This window comes from Hermetia illucens, chromosome 4 (genome assembly GCF_905115235.1).
Source record: "Hermetia illucens chromosome 4, iHerIll2.2.curated.20191125, whole genome shotgun sequence".
Taxonomy (NCBI): Eukaryota; Metazoa; Arthropoda; class Insecta; order Diptera; family Stratiomyidae; genus Hermetia; species Hermetia illucens.
In genome coordinates this window covers 22,289,888-22,305,024 of record NC_051852.1, presented here as the reverse complement: position 1 = coordinate 22,305,024, position 15,137 = coordinate 22,289,888, and the positions used below count along the sequence as shown (strand labels likewise).

Below are 15,137 nucleotides of genomic sequence, written 5' to 3'. Positions count from 1 at the left end.
ATTCATGGACATCGAAGGTGCCTTCAATTATGCCTCATTTGCGGCAATTTGTGATGCGGCAACACAGCATGGAATCGAACCGCTGCTAATCAGTTGGATCCTTCACATGCTAGTGTGGAGAAAAATCCACATATCGGTCGGCCAGAAGTCTATTGAAGCAGGATGTCTTAGGGGCTGCCCACAGGGAGGGGTTCTCTCTCCACTTTTATGGCTCTTGGTGATGGATACCCTGCTGTGGCAAATTTGCGGACACAGTATGTGACCGCTTGAATGCAACTCTGCATGTAATCCACAGCTGTTGCCTCCGCAATGGACTCACGGTGAACGCTAGGAAGACTGGACTAGTTATGTTCACTTCAGGTGAACAACGTCAGGTGGGGCAGCTTTACGCTACCGATGATGCCTACCGATCATATGGTTTCCAGATTCGTCTTTGAAAAGACTTACACTGTCGTAATCACCGAAAGAGAAGAATGGTCGACAAGTGGCCATGAGTCTTTTCAGATTACAGACCTAATAATCTTCACCGACGGGTCAGTCACGAAGGATGGATCGGGTGCAGGTGTGTTCTCGGAGAATCCGATTATAGAACTGGCCGACCCCTCGGAAAAATGACGACCATATTCCAGGCGGAGATATATGCCATTTCATTGGCAACAGAAGAATATCTGCGACAAAAATGGAGGGGTCGCACCATTCGAATCTGTTCCGACAGTCGGGCGGCATTATCAGCACTAAATGGCAACAACATATCAAGCCAGTTGCTGTGGAGTTGTCATCAGGTGCTGCTGAAACTTGGTCGACTGAACGAAACATTCCTGATGTGGGTGCCGGGGCACTCTAACATCGCCGATAATGAGGAGGCTAATAGACTAGCTCGCCGAGGGTCTGGATTCATAATGGTGGGGCCAGAACCAGCTCTTGGAATCCGACCATCTACTGTCAAATCTACTCTGAAGGGTGAAATTGCAAGGATTCACGCAACCGAGTGGAGAAATTTGGACTCTTGCCGGCAAGCGAAAATCCTTGTGAAAGAGCCTAGGGCCACTAGAGCGGCATTTTTGTTGTCCCTTAAGAAGTGGGACATGAAAACACTAGTAGGGTTTTGACGGGACACTGCCCCTTAAACTACCATATGGAAAAGATTGGGGTAGTGGTTTCGGCTGTGTGCAGCCAATGTGAGGAGGAGGAGGAGACAGCCCTGCACTTTTTATGCAGCTGCCCGGCATCCTCAGATCTCAGACGAAGACACCTTGGCAAGGTTTTCCTCAATGAAGAATCTACACACTCTCTGCCTCTTGAGAATGTTCTCAGATTCGCTAAAGCCTGCGAACACCGTAGGCGGGAAGCCATTGAATAGGCAACTTACGGAGATAGTACAATGGGCCTAATAACGGCCTGAGTGCTCGGAGCTGCGGCTCTCCCCAGTTAACTAAACTAAACTAACTATCCGACAATTTGGCGAGTAGTCCCCAAAAATCATGCAGATATTCCATACAATGATGAACCTAATGGCGCCCAACCATTCATCATTGAGAGAACATCAACTCTATAGTCAGACGGTCTCATGGATACGAGTTCGAATTATTCCTCGACGCTTTCTATGCTGTCGAGCGAAGGCTACCTCTTAAAAGGTGAGGTAAACAAGGAAGTTGTCGCTTGTGAAGAGAGACCCTGAACTCTCTGTGCGTCTCAGCAATCTTTGAAAGGAGAATCGAAAGGTTGATAGACAGCGCATCGGATCGAAAATGTGCGGTCATGGTTCAATCGAAAGCACGGTGAGGTTGACTATTAGCTGGGTATTTTCAATCTTACCTGCAGACAATCGGGGAATCACGGTGGTCCCACTGTATTTATTGCAAGGACGTGATGGATGATGCCTGTCACACCTTTTTCTTCTGCAGAAGTTGGGAACGCCATTGCCATTACCTTTCGATGGAAGGTTGACTGTTCTGTGCTAGTGTTCTTTCTGCATTGGTGTATGGGAGTAGGATATGAAATGTAAACTCCAAACTCCGCCATACTGTTAAGATAGTAAGGGAGGAGGGTTTGAGGCAACATACTTTGTACTATCCTCAGTAAAGCAGAAATAAAATGCTGCTATCAGGGAAAGAGTTGAATAGAGTATAGTTGAAGTTATTCCACAATGCTAAATCCTACCTGATCTCTCTTAGTAACAGGTCCCGCGACAGGCCGACCAAGAAAATGCATCCAATGTCGTTAGAAACAAGATGATCGGATTGAGTCGGAAGCCTCGGAAAAATGCTAGGGCGTCCACTTCAGTCGACACGGCAGGACGGATCCCGGTCCTGTTGAGAAATGGGCAAGGGTTCTTGACGCATGGACGGGGTCAGGACGTAAGCAAGTTAGTCCGAACAAAGTAAATACGTGTCTGCACGCTAAAATGTTGGCACCCTAACTGGAAAGACCGAGGAGCTCGCAAGAGCCCTTCGGAAAAGACGCATAGATATTTGCGCTCTGCAAGAAACCCGATAGTCTGATGCAAAAAGCCGCGACATTGAACGCGAACGCGGAAAAAGTAGCTACAAACACACACTCAATTCAGTGTTGGAATTGCCATCTCAGAGGGTTTCACCAAGCCGGGTAAGCGGTGCATCAACTGATATACTTGACTTTGGAATGATGATGTTGAAATGAAGATCCGTGAAAAGAAACGCCTCTTCCACAAATTTCTCGAAGATAAAACGCCTGCTAACTGGCAAATTTATAAGAATGCCAACCGAAAAGCAAAAAGAGCGGTCGCTGTTACCCGAGCGAACCATTACAAAAATCCTTACGATAAACTGGACAGTCGGGACAGCCGTAACGAACGTACACTTCTGTTGCATTAATGACAAGAATGGTACTTTGTTTACCAACCGTCGAGCCGCAACGGATAGATGGCGAGAATACTTCGAGCAGATTTCAACTGGAGAATTTCCTCATCCTCCTCTTCCACAATCATTGCCGACATTCAGAGCAATTCCACCTGACAGCCGAGGTGGCCGAGTGGCCGAGGTGAACCTTCATAGTGGTGGCACTGGGAGACGCTGTATCGCATTGGTTTGCCGGCCGTGATGCAGTAGGCAAATGCTCTAAAGGACTAATTAGGGCGATCAGACCCGAGTCTGCACGGCGACTCATCTGAAGTGGCAATAGTCATAAAACCTTACCTTACCTGAATTCACAGACTTCAGGTGAACTCCTGTTGTATGTGCGTTCAGCTCGGTTGTTTGCGGTTGGCCCCTAGTGGGAGCTTCATGGGGGTTGTGGTTGCGTTCAAGCGAACAGAGACCTTCGGGTCTCAGCATAGTGTTGCGTTTCAACACCGGTGTCGTACTCCCGGTGACGTAACTGTCGGCGAAACTGAAGTCGAGGAGGCAATAAAACGAATGAAATCGGCGAAAGCCACAGGACCTGACGATATCGCATCTGAGCTTTGAAAAGCGAAGAGGTGGGACCCAACACTGTGGCACAATGAATTCTTTAATCGGATTATTCAGGAAGGTAGAACACCATCTGACTGGCAAGAAAGTATCACCGTTCTATTATGGAAAAAGAAGTCTTGAGGAAAGCTGAAGCGCATTTCAGATAATCATGAGCGATGGGTAAATTGCATAACCACCAGGGACGATAGACCTAGGCGTCATATGGTTTGGACGAACCAACTCAACAAATTTATCGCCGGCGCCTATTACCGTGTCACGGATTTAGAACGCAATCCATCAGGGTACAGACATCGACTACATGACGCATTCATAACCCGATTTCCGGAGCTGAGTCATGTCCCGGAACAGAACATCGTCAACCAGTACCGGGTGATAGTGAATAACAATCGAATTGCCCTACCAACTAGGCAACAAATCTTCCAAGAGGTTTCACTTGAGCTTGGTCTGGAGTCATCAAATTACCGGACTAGTCAAAGGAGTAACACAAATATTCCACGTGTAAGGCATTCCATGAACCCAGTAGTCAGGAGAAGCTTAGTAACTGGGGATGTCGATCCAATTTATAATGAGGCTTTGACCGCATTTCAGGTGGCATTCGCAGAATATGCTGAGATTCTCCCAGACGCTAGACCAAAGATCCCAAAACTAAAGTTTACTTCGGCAACTACTAAAATCATTGCTGCCGTTGATAGCCTGATCCACGTTGCAGCTGCCACGGTTATTCGTCTCCATTATCACTAACTTAGAGCGAATAACAGAGGTATGGCAGGAGGACTTTACCGTTCTAGGTATTTCAGTATTGGCTGTGTCACGCAAGCACTTCTTGTAAATCCATCACCAAGAGTGCACAGATGCCTTACGAACATCATTTGGAAACTACCATCTGTCCAATGATATGTCAATCGAAGAAATCCTTGAGGCGCTGAAGCAGAAACTTGCGGTATGCTCCAATCGCATCCGTAGGTATCAAAAAGCTTTCAGCAACAGACGACAACGCCTTGTTCTTCCAAGACCAACGGGGATTCAATAAAAATCTCACCAATCCAGTTAGGGAAAGTAACCCCGATCTGGCTCAGGCAGAAGACTTCTGGAGAAGTGTTTGGAGCCGTGTCCAGTCATTGCAATTTAGAAGCGTCGTGGCTCCCACACCTTTATGCGTTCATGCGAGGCTCTCTCCGAAGTGACCATGCCTGATATAAATGAAGCTGACGTAGAAGCAGCCCTTGAAAAGGAGGGTAATTGGAAGGCGCCAGGAGTTGACAAGATTCACAACTTCTGGCTGAAGCGGTCGAAGAGCACTCACAGGATATTGGCAAGTCGTTTTAATCAGATGATTGCCGATCCTGATTTAGTTCCGTCACTTTTCACCAAGGGGATAACTTTCCTCATCCCCAAGGAACAGGTTGCCCGTCAAAATGTCGACCAATTACTTGTCTTCCTACCATCTACAAAGTCTTCACTTCAGTTTTGTGCGCGAACATCTCAAAACATCTTAATGTTCATAAATTGATAGCTGAGGAGCAAAAAGGCTCCCGAAGCTGTAAAGAAGAGCTTATAATCGATAGGGTCGCTGTCAAGCAGTGCACTGCAGGATAGACTGATGCGGAACATAGCTCCCTGAGGCGAACCTATTTCTCTCTAATGATGAGTTGTCTCTCCTCTGGGACGGTGTGTGCCTTTTCAGGGGCCAAGCCTCTCGTCTACCAAAACCGTTAGTGAGTGGTAATAGCCACACCCTGTACGAGGTGACCCTACTATTAACAAAACGCTACGAATCTAGACTGGGGAGTCGAAAAACACCTCCCCCAATCCAGGGTGTCATGCGAACCGTGCCCATTGGATAGTTTGCAGTCGGGGGTAACTGACTGTATTCGAATGGAGCCTCACTGATACCTGGTCGCCTCAGTGAGTAAGTTAGACCTTACCGTGCTACGGGGGGCTATGACACGGCGGACCTCTTAACCCCCATACTCTTGGGAATCAAATGAGTACAAAACTAGAAAAGAAAACAAAAACCAAAAAAGCGGGGCCCCGTACCGCACCAAAACTGGTTAATCAGGCGGAGGCACGTCTCCGAATTACTGAAAGCCAGGTGACTACACCCAAGAAGGGAGAAGTTGGGACGTCAAGCAGTGGATCCAAGGTGAGGTGCGTGGACTACAGCCAACGAACACCACTGCTCAAAGAGCAGGGACCAGCAAAAGCACGTCTGAGATAAACATAACGACGTCAGGAAGGAGACAGGTCTCAGTGGCGCCGGGGTTAAATGGTACCTGCGCTATCTGAAGGAAGGCCTGAAACCAGAAGAGGCCCTTAACAAGGCTCAGGACAGACCGAAGCCATCTCTACTGGAGCCGAGAAAGTGGGAAGCAGCAGAGATCAGCCCGCATGAAGGGAATGCTCCCAAAAAATCCAGACCTGAACCCACGGGAGGAGAAAACCCGGGCAGGTCAGGGGTGAAGGCAGGACTCAGGAAACCCGGCATTAGCTATGCTAGTGCGGTCAAGGGCATTCGACTGGCCATACTGCCAAAAAGGTTTCCCGAGCAAATACTCACTCGGGAGGAACAGGAAATCATTGAGGAACTTGTCGTCAAGCAGATGATCAAGGGTTGGACGTCGAAACTGGTGTTCACCGGGATACGCTTTCGACCAGGCCTTATACTGGTGGACTGATTGCCAGGCTGGGAAGGGGTAGAACTGTCAACATGTGCTGGGGATGATATACCAGGAGCCCACATGGTGACAGTTTTTCTGCCAAAGGCCGCGGCAATAGAAACAGAAGACCTTATGAGACTCCTAATTGCTCAAAATGAAGATCTCCATACTCGACTATGGAGAGTCTTCAGAAGCAAAGTGGAGGCAAAAGGTAAATTCCGCACGATCGGGGTAGATAAACGATCCCTGGAGGCAATTGAACGTCGGAGTTGTCATATCAACTACCGATTTGGCAACATACCCGTGCATGTGCACAAGGAAAAGCCAAGGAAAGAGACCTCGGAGGAGGCATCGGGTGGAAAACTTACCGAGGTCCCTGAAGAAGTCGCGGAAGCCATAGAGGCGGAAAGAACTGGATCAACCAGGAAAATAGACCTGCTGCCCACTGAAGAGCAGAAGCTGGACGACCTAGACCTAGGACTCCTAGGGCTCGGGGTGGACAACGACGCGCAGGAAAGCGCCATGTCGGAGGAGGAGGGTGACACTCCGACAGTGGAGAAGAGCTCCAAACAATAACGGAGCCAATGGCCAGCACTAGGATAGCCCAGATAAACCTCCACCATGCGAGAGCTACATCTGCAGTGATTGCAAGGGCAAATTCCAAGGAGAACATTGGAATAGTTCTGGCTCAGGAGCCCTGGGTGTACCGGGGGCAGATTCGCGGTCTGCAAGGGGGAGACATGAGGGTAATTTGGGACTCCTCTTGTGAAAAACCAAGAGCTTGCATAATTCTCAAACGTAATTTAAAATACATATGTCTTTCAGAGTTCTTAACCGGGGACCTTGTGGCTATCCAAGTCTCATTGGAAGCCGGGAGGAGCAGTTGTAGCATCGGGATACTTCCCAGGAGACGACAGCCGGGCTCTACCGGAACAAGTCGCAAAGCTGACGGAGAATTGCGAGGAGAGGGCGTTACCACTTCTTTTCGGCTGCGATGCCAACGCCCACCACGAAGTGTGGGGAAGCAGCGACACTAATCGTAGAGGTGAGTACCTTCTCGAATTTATTCTTAGTAATAAGTTAGAAATATACAACGTAGGGAACACTCCAACATTTGTGACCAGCACCAGACAAGAGGTACTAGATATAACTCTAGGAAATACCCTAATGAACAGAATGGTCAGGAATTGGAGGGTGTCGGATGAACCCTCAATGTCTGATCACAGGATAATCAGATTCGACATTGAGGGTAACTCCGAAATAAAAAGAATAATAAGGAATCCCAAGAGAACGGATTGGGAATCCTACACAACGCACTTGAGCAGCAATATTGCCCACCTTCAAGGGGGCGGTGACATCAGGAGCGAACTGGAATTAGAAACGGTGGTGGAAGACCTCAACACAATCGTCATTGACGCATATGAGGCCAGCTGTCCGGTCAAGACAGTCAAGTCATCAAGGGATGTACCATGGTGGAACAGGAACCTAGCCAGAATGAGAACGGAGGTACGAAAACTCTTTAACTGGGCAAAACAAACCGGGGACTGGCGGAGGTATAAAAATGCACTGACTGCGTATAGCAACGCGATCAGGGAAGCAAAACGGAACAGCTTTAGGGAATTCTGTGAAGGGATTGAACAGATCATAGAAGCAACCAGGCTGTACAAGGCTGTAGCCAAAGACGGGGGAATATCCTCTGTCTGCTTGAAAAAGGAAAATGGGACATTCACCGAGAATGAGGAGGACAGGATACACCTGCTTCCCAGAACTCATTTCCCGGGGTCCTACCCCTCGGCGGCAGGCGACAACAATCTGCCTGACACCCCAACAACGAATAAAAGGGGAAGGAAAGAGAGCTGGAAACTAGCAAAAGAGGTATGCTCAGAAGCTCGGCTAAGATGAGCAGTGGGAACTTTTCAACCAATGAAATCTCCCGGAGTAGATGGCATTTTCCCAGCACTTATCCAGAGAGGCCTAGGAATTATTTTAGAGTCTCTTCTGAAAGTGGTAAGGGGGAGCATAGCACTGGGTTACATACCAAGGGCATGGAGACGGGCAAAAGTGGTCTTTATTCCGAAAGCGGGTAAAAAGGATCCTTTTCACCCTAAATTTTTCAGACCAATCTGCCTAACATCGTTCATACTCAAAACGGTGGAGAAGGTCATAGACAACTATATTAGAACTAACGTTCTAAAACGTAATCCCCTACATCACTGTCAACACGCTTACCGGGCAGGACGGTCAACTGAAACTGCTCTGTATCAGCTGACAGAGGTGCTACGGGACGCCATAGAAACAAAAGAAATTGCACTGTGCGCGTTTTGGATATCAAAGGAGCATTCGACAATACATCGCACACAGAGATACAGGATGCCGTGAGCCGCAAAGGAGTGGGAAACACCCTGGCACTCTGGATGGGCAAAATGCTAGAAAGCAGACAAATAGAGGTACAAACAGGTACCAATTCTATTATCACGAACACCACTCAAGGCTGTCCACAGGGTGGAGTACTATCGCCGCTGATGTGGAGTATGGTAGTGGATGAACTCCTGGACGTGTTAACTAATACTGGAATACAAGTCCAGGGCTACGCAGACGACATTTTTCTAATCTGTAGGGGCAAATATGAAGATACCCTATGTGATAGAATCCAAACTGGATTAAGGGTTACTAGTGCCTGGTGCAGGAAGGTGGGACTGCGGATCAACCCAACCAAAACCACCATAGTACCATTCACTAGGAGGCGTAAGCTGGATCACCTGAAAGCCATAACATTACATGATATGGAGGTGAAACGAAAAACAGAGGTCAAATATTTGCGAATCACGCTAGACCAAAAATTACTCTGGAAGACACATGTCGGAAACACTTGTCGGAAAGCCACGAGGGCTCTGATGACTTGCAGATCCATAGCAGGAAAAAAATGGGGTTGTAGCCTGAAGATACTATGATACAATAGTAAGGCCAATGATTACCTATGGAGCGGTAATCTGGGCAGAAAGAACCGAACTCAGCACACAAGCCAGGGAATTACATAAACTCCAAAGGCTGGCTTGCGTGTGTATCAGTGGGGCAATGAGGACCTGCCCAACGGCATCCCTGGAGGTCCTTCTGGGATTAACCCCTCTCCATCTGCACATACAGATGCAGGCAAGGAGATCAATATTCAGGATGGCCGGGAATATGAGCGAGGCGGGGAGCTGCCTAAATCGAAGGAAGATTGATATCCTTTCTAGGCGGTATCCCGAATTACTGATACCGAGGGACAACATGACAACGAGGTTTCACTTCGATAAGAAGTTTGAAACACGTTGGAGTAACAAGGCAAACTGGGAGAGCGTGGCTGCGACATACGGCTTAAACCAGCAATTGATTACTTGGTACACTGGCGGATTCCTCACAGCAGAGGGAGCGGGTGCCGGTGTCATTGGTCCAAGGAAAATGTACTTTGAGCCAATGGGCAGGTACACTAGCATATTCCAGGCGGAAATTTACGCCATAGACAAATGTGCCTCCTTTAATCTGCAAAGGAACTACAGGGGGCAAAACATAGCTATTCTCACCGATAGCCAAGCAGCGATCAAGGCACTTGGGTCCAACCAGGTGAACTCTAAACTGCTATGGGAATGCCTTGAGAGACTGAATACATTCGGCTCGTCCAACAAGGTCTGGATACTTTGGGTTCCAGGCCATGCTGGGTTGGAAGGCAACGAGGCAGCGGATGAACTTGCCAAGAAGGGAGCAGGGATGCCTTTACACGGGCCAGAACCCTTCTGTGGAATCGGAAACGGTTTCATGGCTATGAATCTAAGAAACGAAGAGAAACGGTTGAGGGAACTATATTGGGCGGGCCTACCAGGGATGGAGCAGTCCAGGGTGCTTATAGGGGGATACGAACCCATGCGTACAAAGGATTGCTTAAACATCACCAAAAAGAACCTCCGAATCATAGTAGGAATTCTCACTGGTCATTGTTGGCTGAACTATCACCTAGGGAAGCTAGGGATATCTACGGACACTGCCTTCAGGTTCTGTGAGGAGGAGGACGAAACCTCTATACACGTCCTGGGACAGTGTCCGGCACTTGTGCAAAGTAGGTCAATACATCTGGGAGAACACTTAATACCAGATGTAAAGCTCAAACTTCTGGAAGTAGGGAACATACTAAAGTTCCTAACGGTTACAGGGCTGCTTGAGATACTATGATCAGCAGGTACACTATAACCAGTAAAAGGGGCACAATAGTTCTTCAAGGACGCGGTGCGACTTTCCCTTAACAGAATAATAATAATAGGGTCGCTGCAAAGCAGGCTGTCCACCAAAAACGAAATATCTCGACAACCTACATCAATTATAAACCAGCCTTTAACTTCATATCGCCTTCGTGGTTACTGCAAGTGTTACACTTGTACAACATCAACCCGAATGTCGTTCTTCTCCTTAGGACAGTGATGAAAAATTGGAGCACGAAGCTATCGGTATCCTCACAAGCATCAGGAGAGATACCAATCAGACGTGGCATTTTCCAAGGCGACTCTCTAAGCCCACTGTGGTTCTGTTTGGTTTTGAATCCACTATCCCATCTTCTGCATGAAAGCAAATATGAGATCCAAGGCAAACATGGACGATTGGAGACTACAAAAGATCGAAGTAGTCTAAATTTCAGCCACGAGGTTAGTCCCGCAGAACTTACATAAAGCGCTGAAAACGCTCGATCTAAGGGTCGGGCTATACATGGAGATGCCAAAAGCGGTTATCCTTGCAACCTGTGCTATAGTCCGAAGAGTCCTGTCCGGTAACAATCTGACCTAGTGGATTTCAGTCTTGATCCGCACTGTCTTCGATTCAAGATCCATGTCTCTGTAGTGTAGAACCACCGCGTCATTGGCTGAAGTGTTTGCGACAATCGGGATGTAGGAATACATTTTCGCATCATCGCTGTGATGCGGGACTTTGGATGTTGCCTTCAGCCCATCCTTAGGTTGGTCGCCCCTCGGTCCGGTTGGGCGGGAAGAGGGTCCGTGGGTCAACCAATCAAATCCCAAAAAACGAGGAACAGCTTCGAGGCTAATGGAGGAGGAGCTACGAAAAATCCGAGAATGATGGGATCACGCATGGTGGTGACACATTCAACGCCACTGATTACATAGTAGTTCGGAAGGATATATAAGAAACTAAGTCCATAGATTGCATAGGCACCGACAAACTGTCGTGGCTTCTATATTTTAGATTAGGGAGAATTTACAATAGAAGTAACAAAGTCCTTTGTTGAAGAAGCATGTTGAGCGTACATAGAAAGGTTTGCCCTTTTTCGGCGTAAAGTTTAAATTCGCGCGTGTTGCAATCTGTATTTCTTAGATTTCGGGTCGTGACCTACTCGTTGATTTTCATCTTTCTTAGAATCGATCTGAGTGAATTTAGGCCGTGCAATCTTGATATGGTATCGTTTCTTGAGAAGTTTGTTCTTGATTGGGAGTCATCCATAGTTGCTGCCATTTTTTGCAGTTTTCCAGTCAGTATGAGTTGCGAGTGTTTCCGATTTGTAAGGAGCTGAGGTGTCCAGTCCCTATATCTTAATTCTATACAAGACACAGACTGAACAGTTCCCGCTTTTAAACTTTTTTTTACGTTCTAAACTATAAGCAAGTGCTCGTTGCTGAGAGATCTGAATTTCAACAGTTCGTCCATTGAGTAAACTCTGAAACTTCTGAATGAAAATTGGACAAAGCATGACCAAAGTTATTCTCTTTCCAGAGACCTCGCGAGAGTAGACTATCATGAAGAAGCTGAGTGATAACTGTTTACTGCACATCTTTAACTACTTAGGACTTCTTGACAAAATTTCCGTGGCCTGTGTTTCCCATCGTTTCGCTGGTGTCATTTATCAACTGATTGGAAAAGAAGTTGTTGATCTTTCAAGGATGGAAGAACGCACCCCTCGAGCGGATTTAACTCAGTTTCTCTCCATTTTGGGGAAGTTTATAAGGCGTGTTAAAATACATCCCAACTATAGTTCCCACCCTCCATTTCCCCATTATTGCTTCTCTACTTTTGTGAAACATTGTTCTTCCTCTAACCTGGAGGAGGTAGACATCTCGTGGGGATGTGATCGCTTTGAATGCGGAATGTTGGATTCATTCTTGGAAAACTGTACGAAATTACGTGTTGCTACACTGAGATGGTTTCGTCCAAACGAAGAGAGGCAATTCAGGCCACTTCACGGCGTACGGTCCTTGTATATCAATGGGAGTCCCATCAGTGGACTGTGTTTACTGGGTGCCCGCAATCTTGTTGATTTGAGCTTACCCTTCTGCTCCCAAATCGATCCGAAATATGCTAAATGCATTCTGGAAAACAATAAAAAGTTGAAAAGGCTCAATATACGAAGCTGTGATTCGTTAACAAGCATTACTATTGGCCAGGCACTGGGGAAACATCAGAATATTGAACGGATATCGGTTGATATAAGGTTCTTCGAATTTCCCATTGTGTTACCTGAACTCCCCCATTTGAAGCAAATCGCAATTTTCAACGACGATTCTTTTCAGTCTCAACACAATCCGGTCATAATTGATTATCTTTACAAAAATCTTTTGAAGCAATTATGCCACAACCATTCACGTGCTCTGGAATCGTTGGAACTCCATTCCTGGGATTTGTCGTTCATGACAGATTGGCCTCCTTTCCAAAGTTTGACCAACCTAAAATTGATCAATGCCAGATACCTAACTGATGGTCTTCTGAAAAAAATAAGCGAAACCTGCAGTCTTTTGGAGAGAGCAGATTTGAGGGAATCTGTGAACCATGTAACTGATGAGGGCTTACTAGATTTTGTCAGGGCTTCAACAAATCTGAGTTATCTAAACCTCGGATGTAATGCGCGGTACAGTCAGAAGTTTATCTTCAAAATTGGTGAGGTCAGACGTTATATGGGCATTACAGATCCACTGACCATCGTATACAATAGGTGGATGTTCCTCCAGGAGAGGGTAAGTTACAAATTATTCGTATGGATTGAGATGAACCAATTGAAATCTGTTTATCTTCAACAGTTAACTCAACATGATGACCCGACAAAGTTACTAAGGTTGATCTCGTCTCCACGTCCAAACTATTTGAACTGTTGAAAGCAGTGTTGCTATTGTATAATTTTTACAAATAATAAACACAAATATACTTCTTGACGCGTTTCTAATATCGTCTGGTTACGGAAAAAATCGTGTTTGTCAACTCTCCAACGAGAAGCGAGTCTAGGCACTACAGCACACGTGACTAATACAGCGTACTGATACGTGCTACGAAGCAGCCTCATGTGAACCTAATATCAGAGGAGGTAACTACTCGCCTAGGACTGAAACGCCTCAGAAAAAGCTTAAATGTCAGCGGAGTCAGTGTCAAAAAGATACCTGTCCATCCTGGACGCTATTGTTATGAAAAGGGTCACATCGCCTCAGTCTTCTCGACTTATGGACCCAGCGGTTGCCCGATACCTAGAAATATTCGTAAAGCGGATTCAACATTTTAAGAACTGGCTTAGAGCGACCTCTTAATAGGCGCCGAATTCTACCCTGAGCTCCTCTCTGTGGGCGAAATTAAATTTGCCAAAAGGCTGTAGGTACTACAAAAGACACTATTCGACCGGATCATTACCGGCAGGGTCGGGACCCCCGAAGACTCGGATGCGAATCAACAGCAGGCCTACCACCAGACGCGCACATTGACGGCTACTGAATGCCGCTGCAAGCCACAATAGAGAATAATGTAGTAGGTTTCGTAGTACGTTCTCATCATCAACGGCGCAACAACCGGTATCCGGTCTAGGTCTGCCTTAATAGGGAACTCCAGACATTGCGCCAAGGTCCATCAATTCAATATCCCTAAAAGTTATTTGGCGTACTGGCCTACGCCATCGCTCCATCTCAGGCAAGATTTGCCTCGTCTTTTCTTTCTACCATATATATTGCCTCATCCATATGGATTAAGTAACCCGCCCACCGTAACCTATTGAGCCGGATTTTATCCACAACTTGACGGTCGTAGTATCGCTCATACATTTCGTCCTTTTGTAGGCTACTGAATCGTCCATCCTCATGTAGGGGGCCAAACATTCTTCGGAGAATTTTTCTCTCGAACGCGGCCAAGAGTTCGCAATTGTTCTTGCTAAGAATCCAAATTTCCGAGGAATGCATGGGGACTGGCAAGATCATTGTCTTGTACAGTAAGAGCTTAGACAAATGTACCTCCTTTAATCTGCAAAGGAACTACGGGGGGCAGAACATAGCTATTCTCACCGATAGCCAAGCAGAGATCAAGGCACTCAGGTCCAACCAGGTGAACTGGTACGGGAATGGCTTGAGAGACTGAATACACTCGGCTCGTCAAACAAGGTCTGGATACTTTGGGTTCCAGGCCATGCTGGGTTGGAAGGCAACGAGGCAGCGGACGAACTAGCCAAGAAGGGAGCAGGGACGCCGTTACACGGGCCGGAGCCCTTCTGTGGAATCGAAAACGGTTTCATGGCTATGAATCTAAGAAATGAAGAGAAACGGTTGAGGGAACTATATTGGGCGAGCCTACCAAGGATGGAGCAGTCCAGGGTGCTTATTGGGGGATACGAACCCATGCGCATAAAGGATTGCTTGAACCTCATCAAAAAGAACTTCCGAATCATAGTGGGAATTCTCACTGGTCATTGTCGGCTGAACTATCACCTAGGGAAGCTAGGGATATCTGCGGAAACTGCCTGCAGGTTTTGTGGGGAGGAGGACGAAACCTCTATACACGTCCTGGGACAGTGTCCGGCACTTGTGCAAAGTAGGTCGAGACATCTGGGAGAACACTTAATACCAGATGTAAAGCTGAAACTTCTGGAAGTAGAGAACATACTAAAGTTCCCAACGGATACAGGCCTGCTTGAGATACTATGATCAACAGGTACACTGTAACCAGTGAAAGGGGCACAATAGTTCTTCAAGGACGCGGTGCGACTTTCCCTTAACAGAATAATAATAATAAGAGCTTTGACCCTATG

At 46.9% G+C, this 15,137-nt stretch overlaps 1 protein-coding gene across 1 annotated transcript; it reads left to right on the top strand.

The window, feature by feature from the left end:
- Nucleotides 1-11,457: 11,457 nt before the first annotated feature.
- Nucleotides 11,458-13,327, top strand: LOC119655418. Its single transcript, XM_038061306.1, has 3 exons — nt 11,458-11,797; nt 11,861-13,095; nt 13,159-13,327. The coding sequence occupies exons 2-3, from the start codon at nt 11,884-11,886 to the stop codon at nt 13,231-13,233; spliced, it is 1,287 nt and encodes a 428-aa protein (XP_037917234.1). The 5' UTR covers nt 11,458-11,797; nt 11,861-11,883; the 3' UTR covers nt 13,234-13,327.
- The last annotated feature ends 1,810 nt before the right edge of the window (nt 13,328-15,137 follow it).

Bases quoted from the DNA above. Each gene is read 5' to 3' on its own strand.
- LOC119655418 (XM_038061306.1), top strand. From the start codon at position 11,884: ATGAAGAAGCTGAGTGATAACTGTTTACTGCACATCTTTAACTACTTA. The intron at 13,096-13,158 runs GTAAGTTACAAA...TATCTTCAACAG, and splicing joins GGATGTTCCTCCAGGAGAGG to TTAACTCAACATGATGACCC.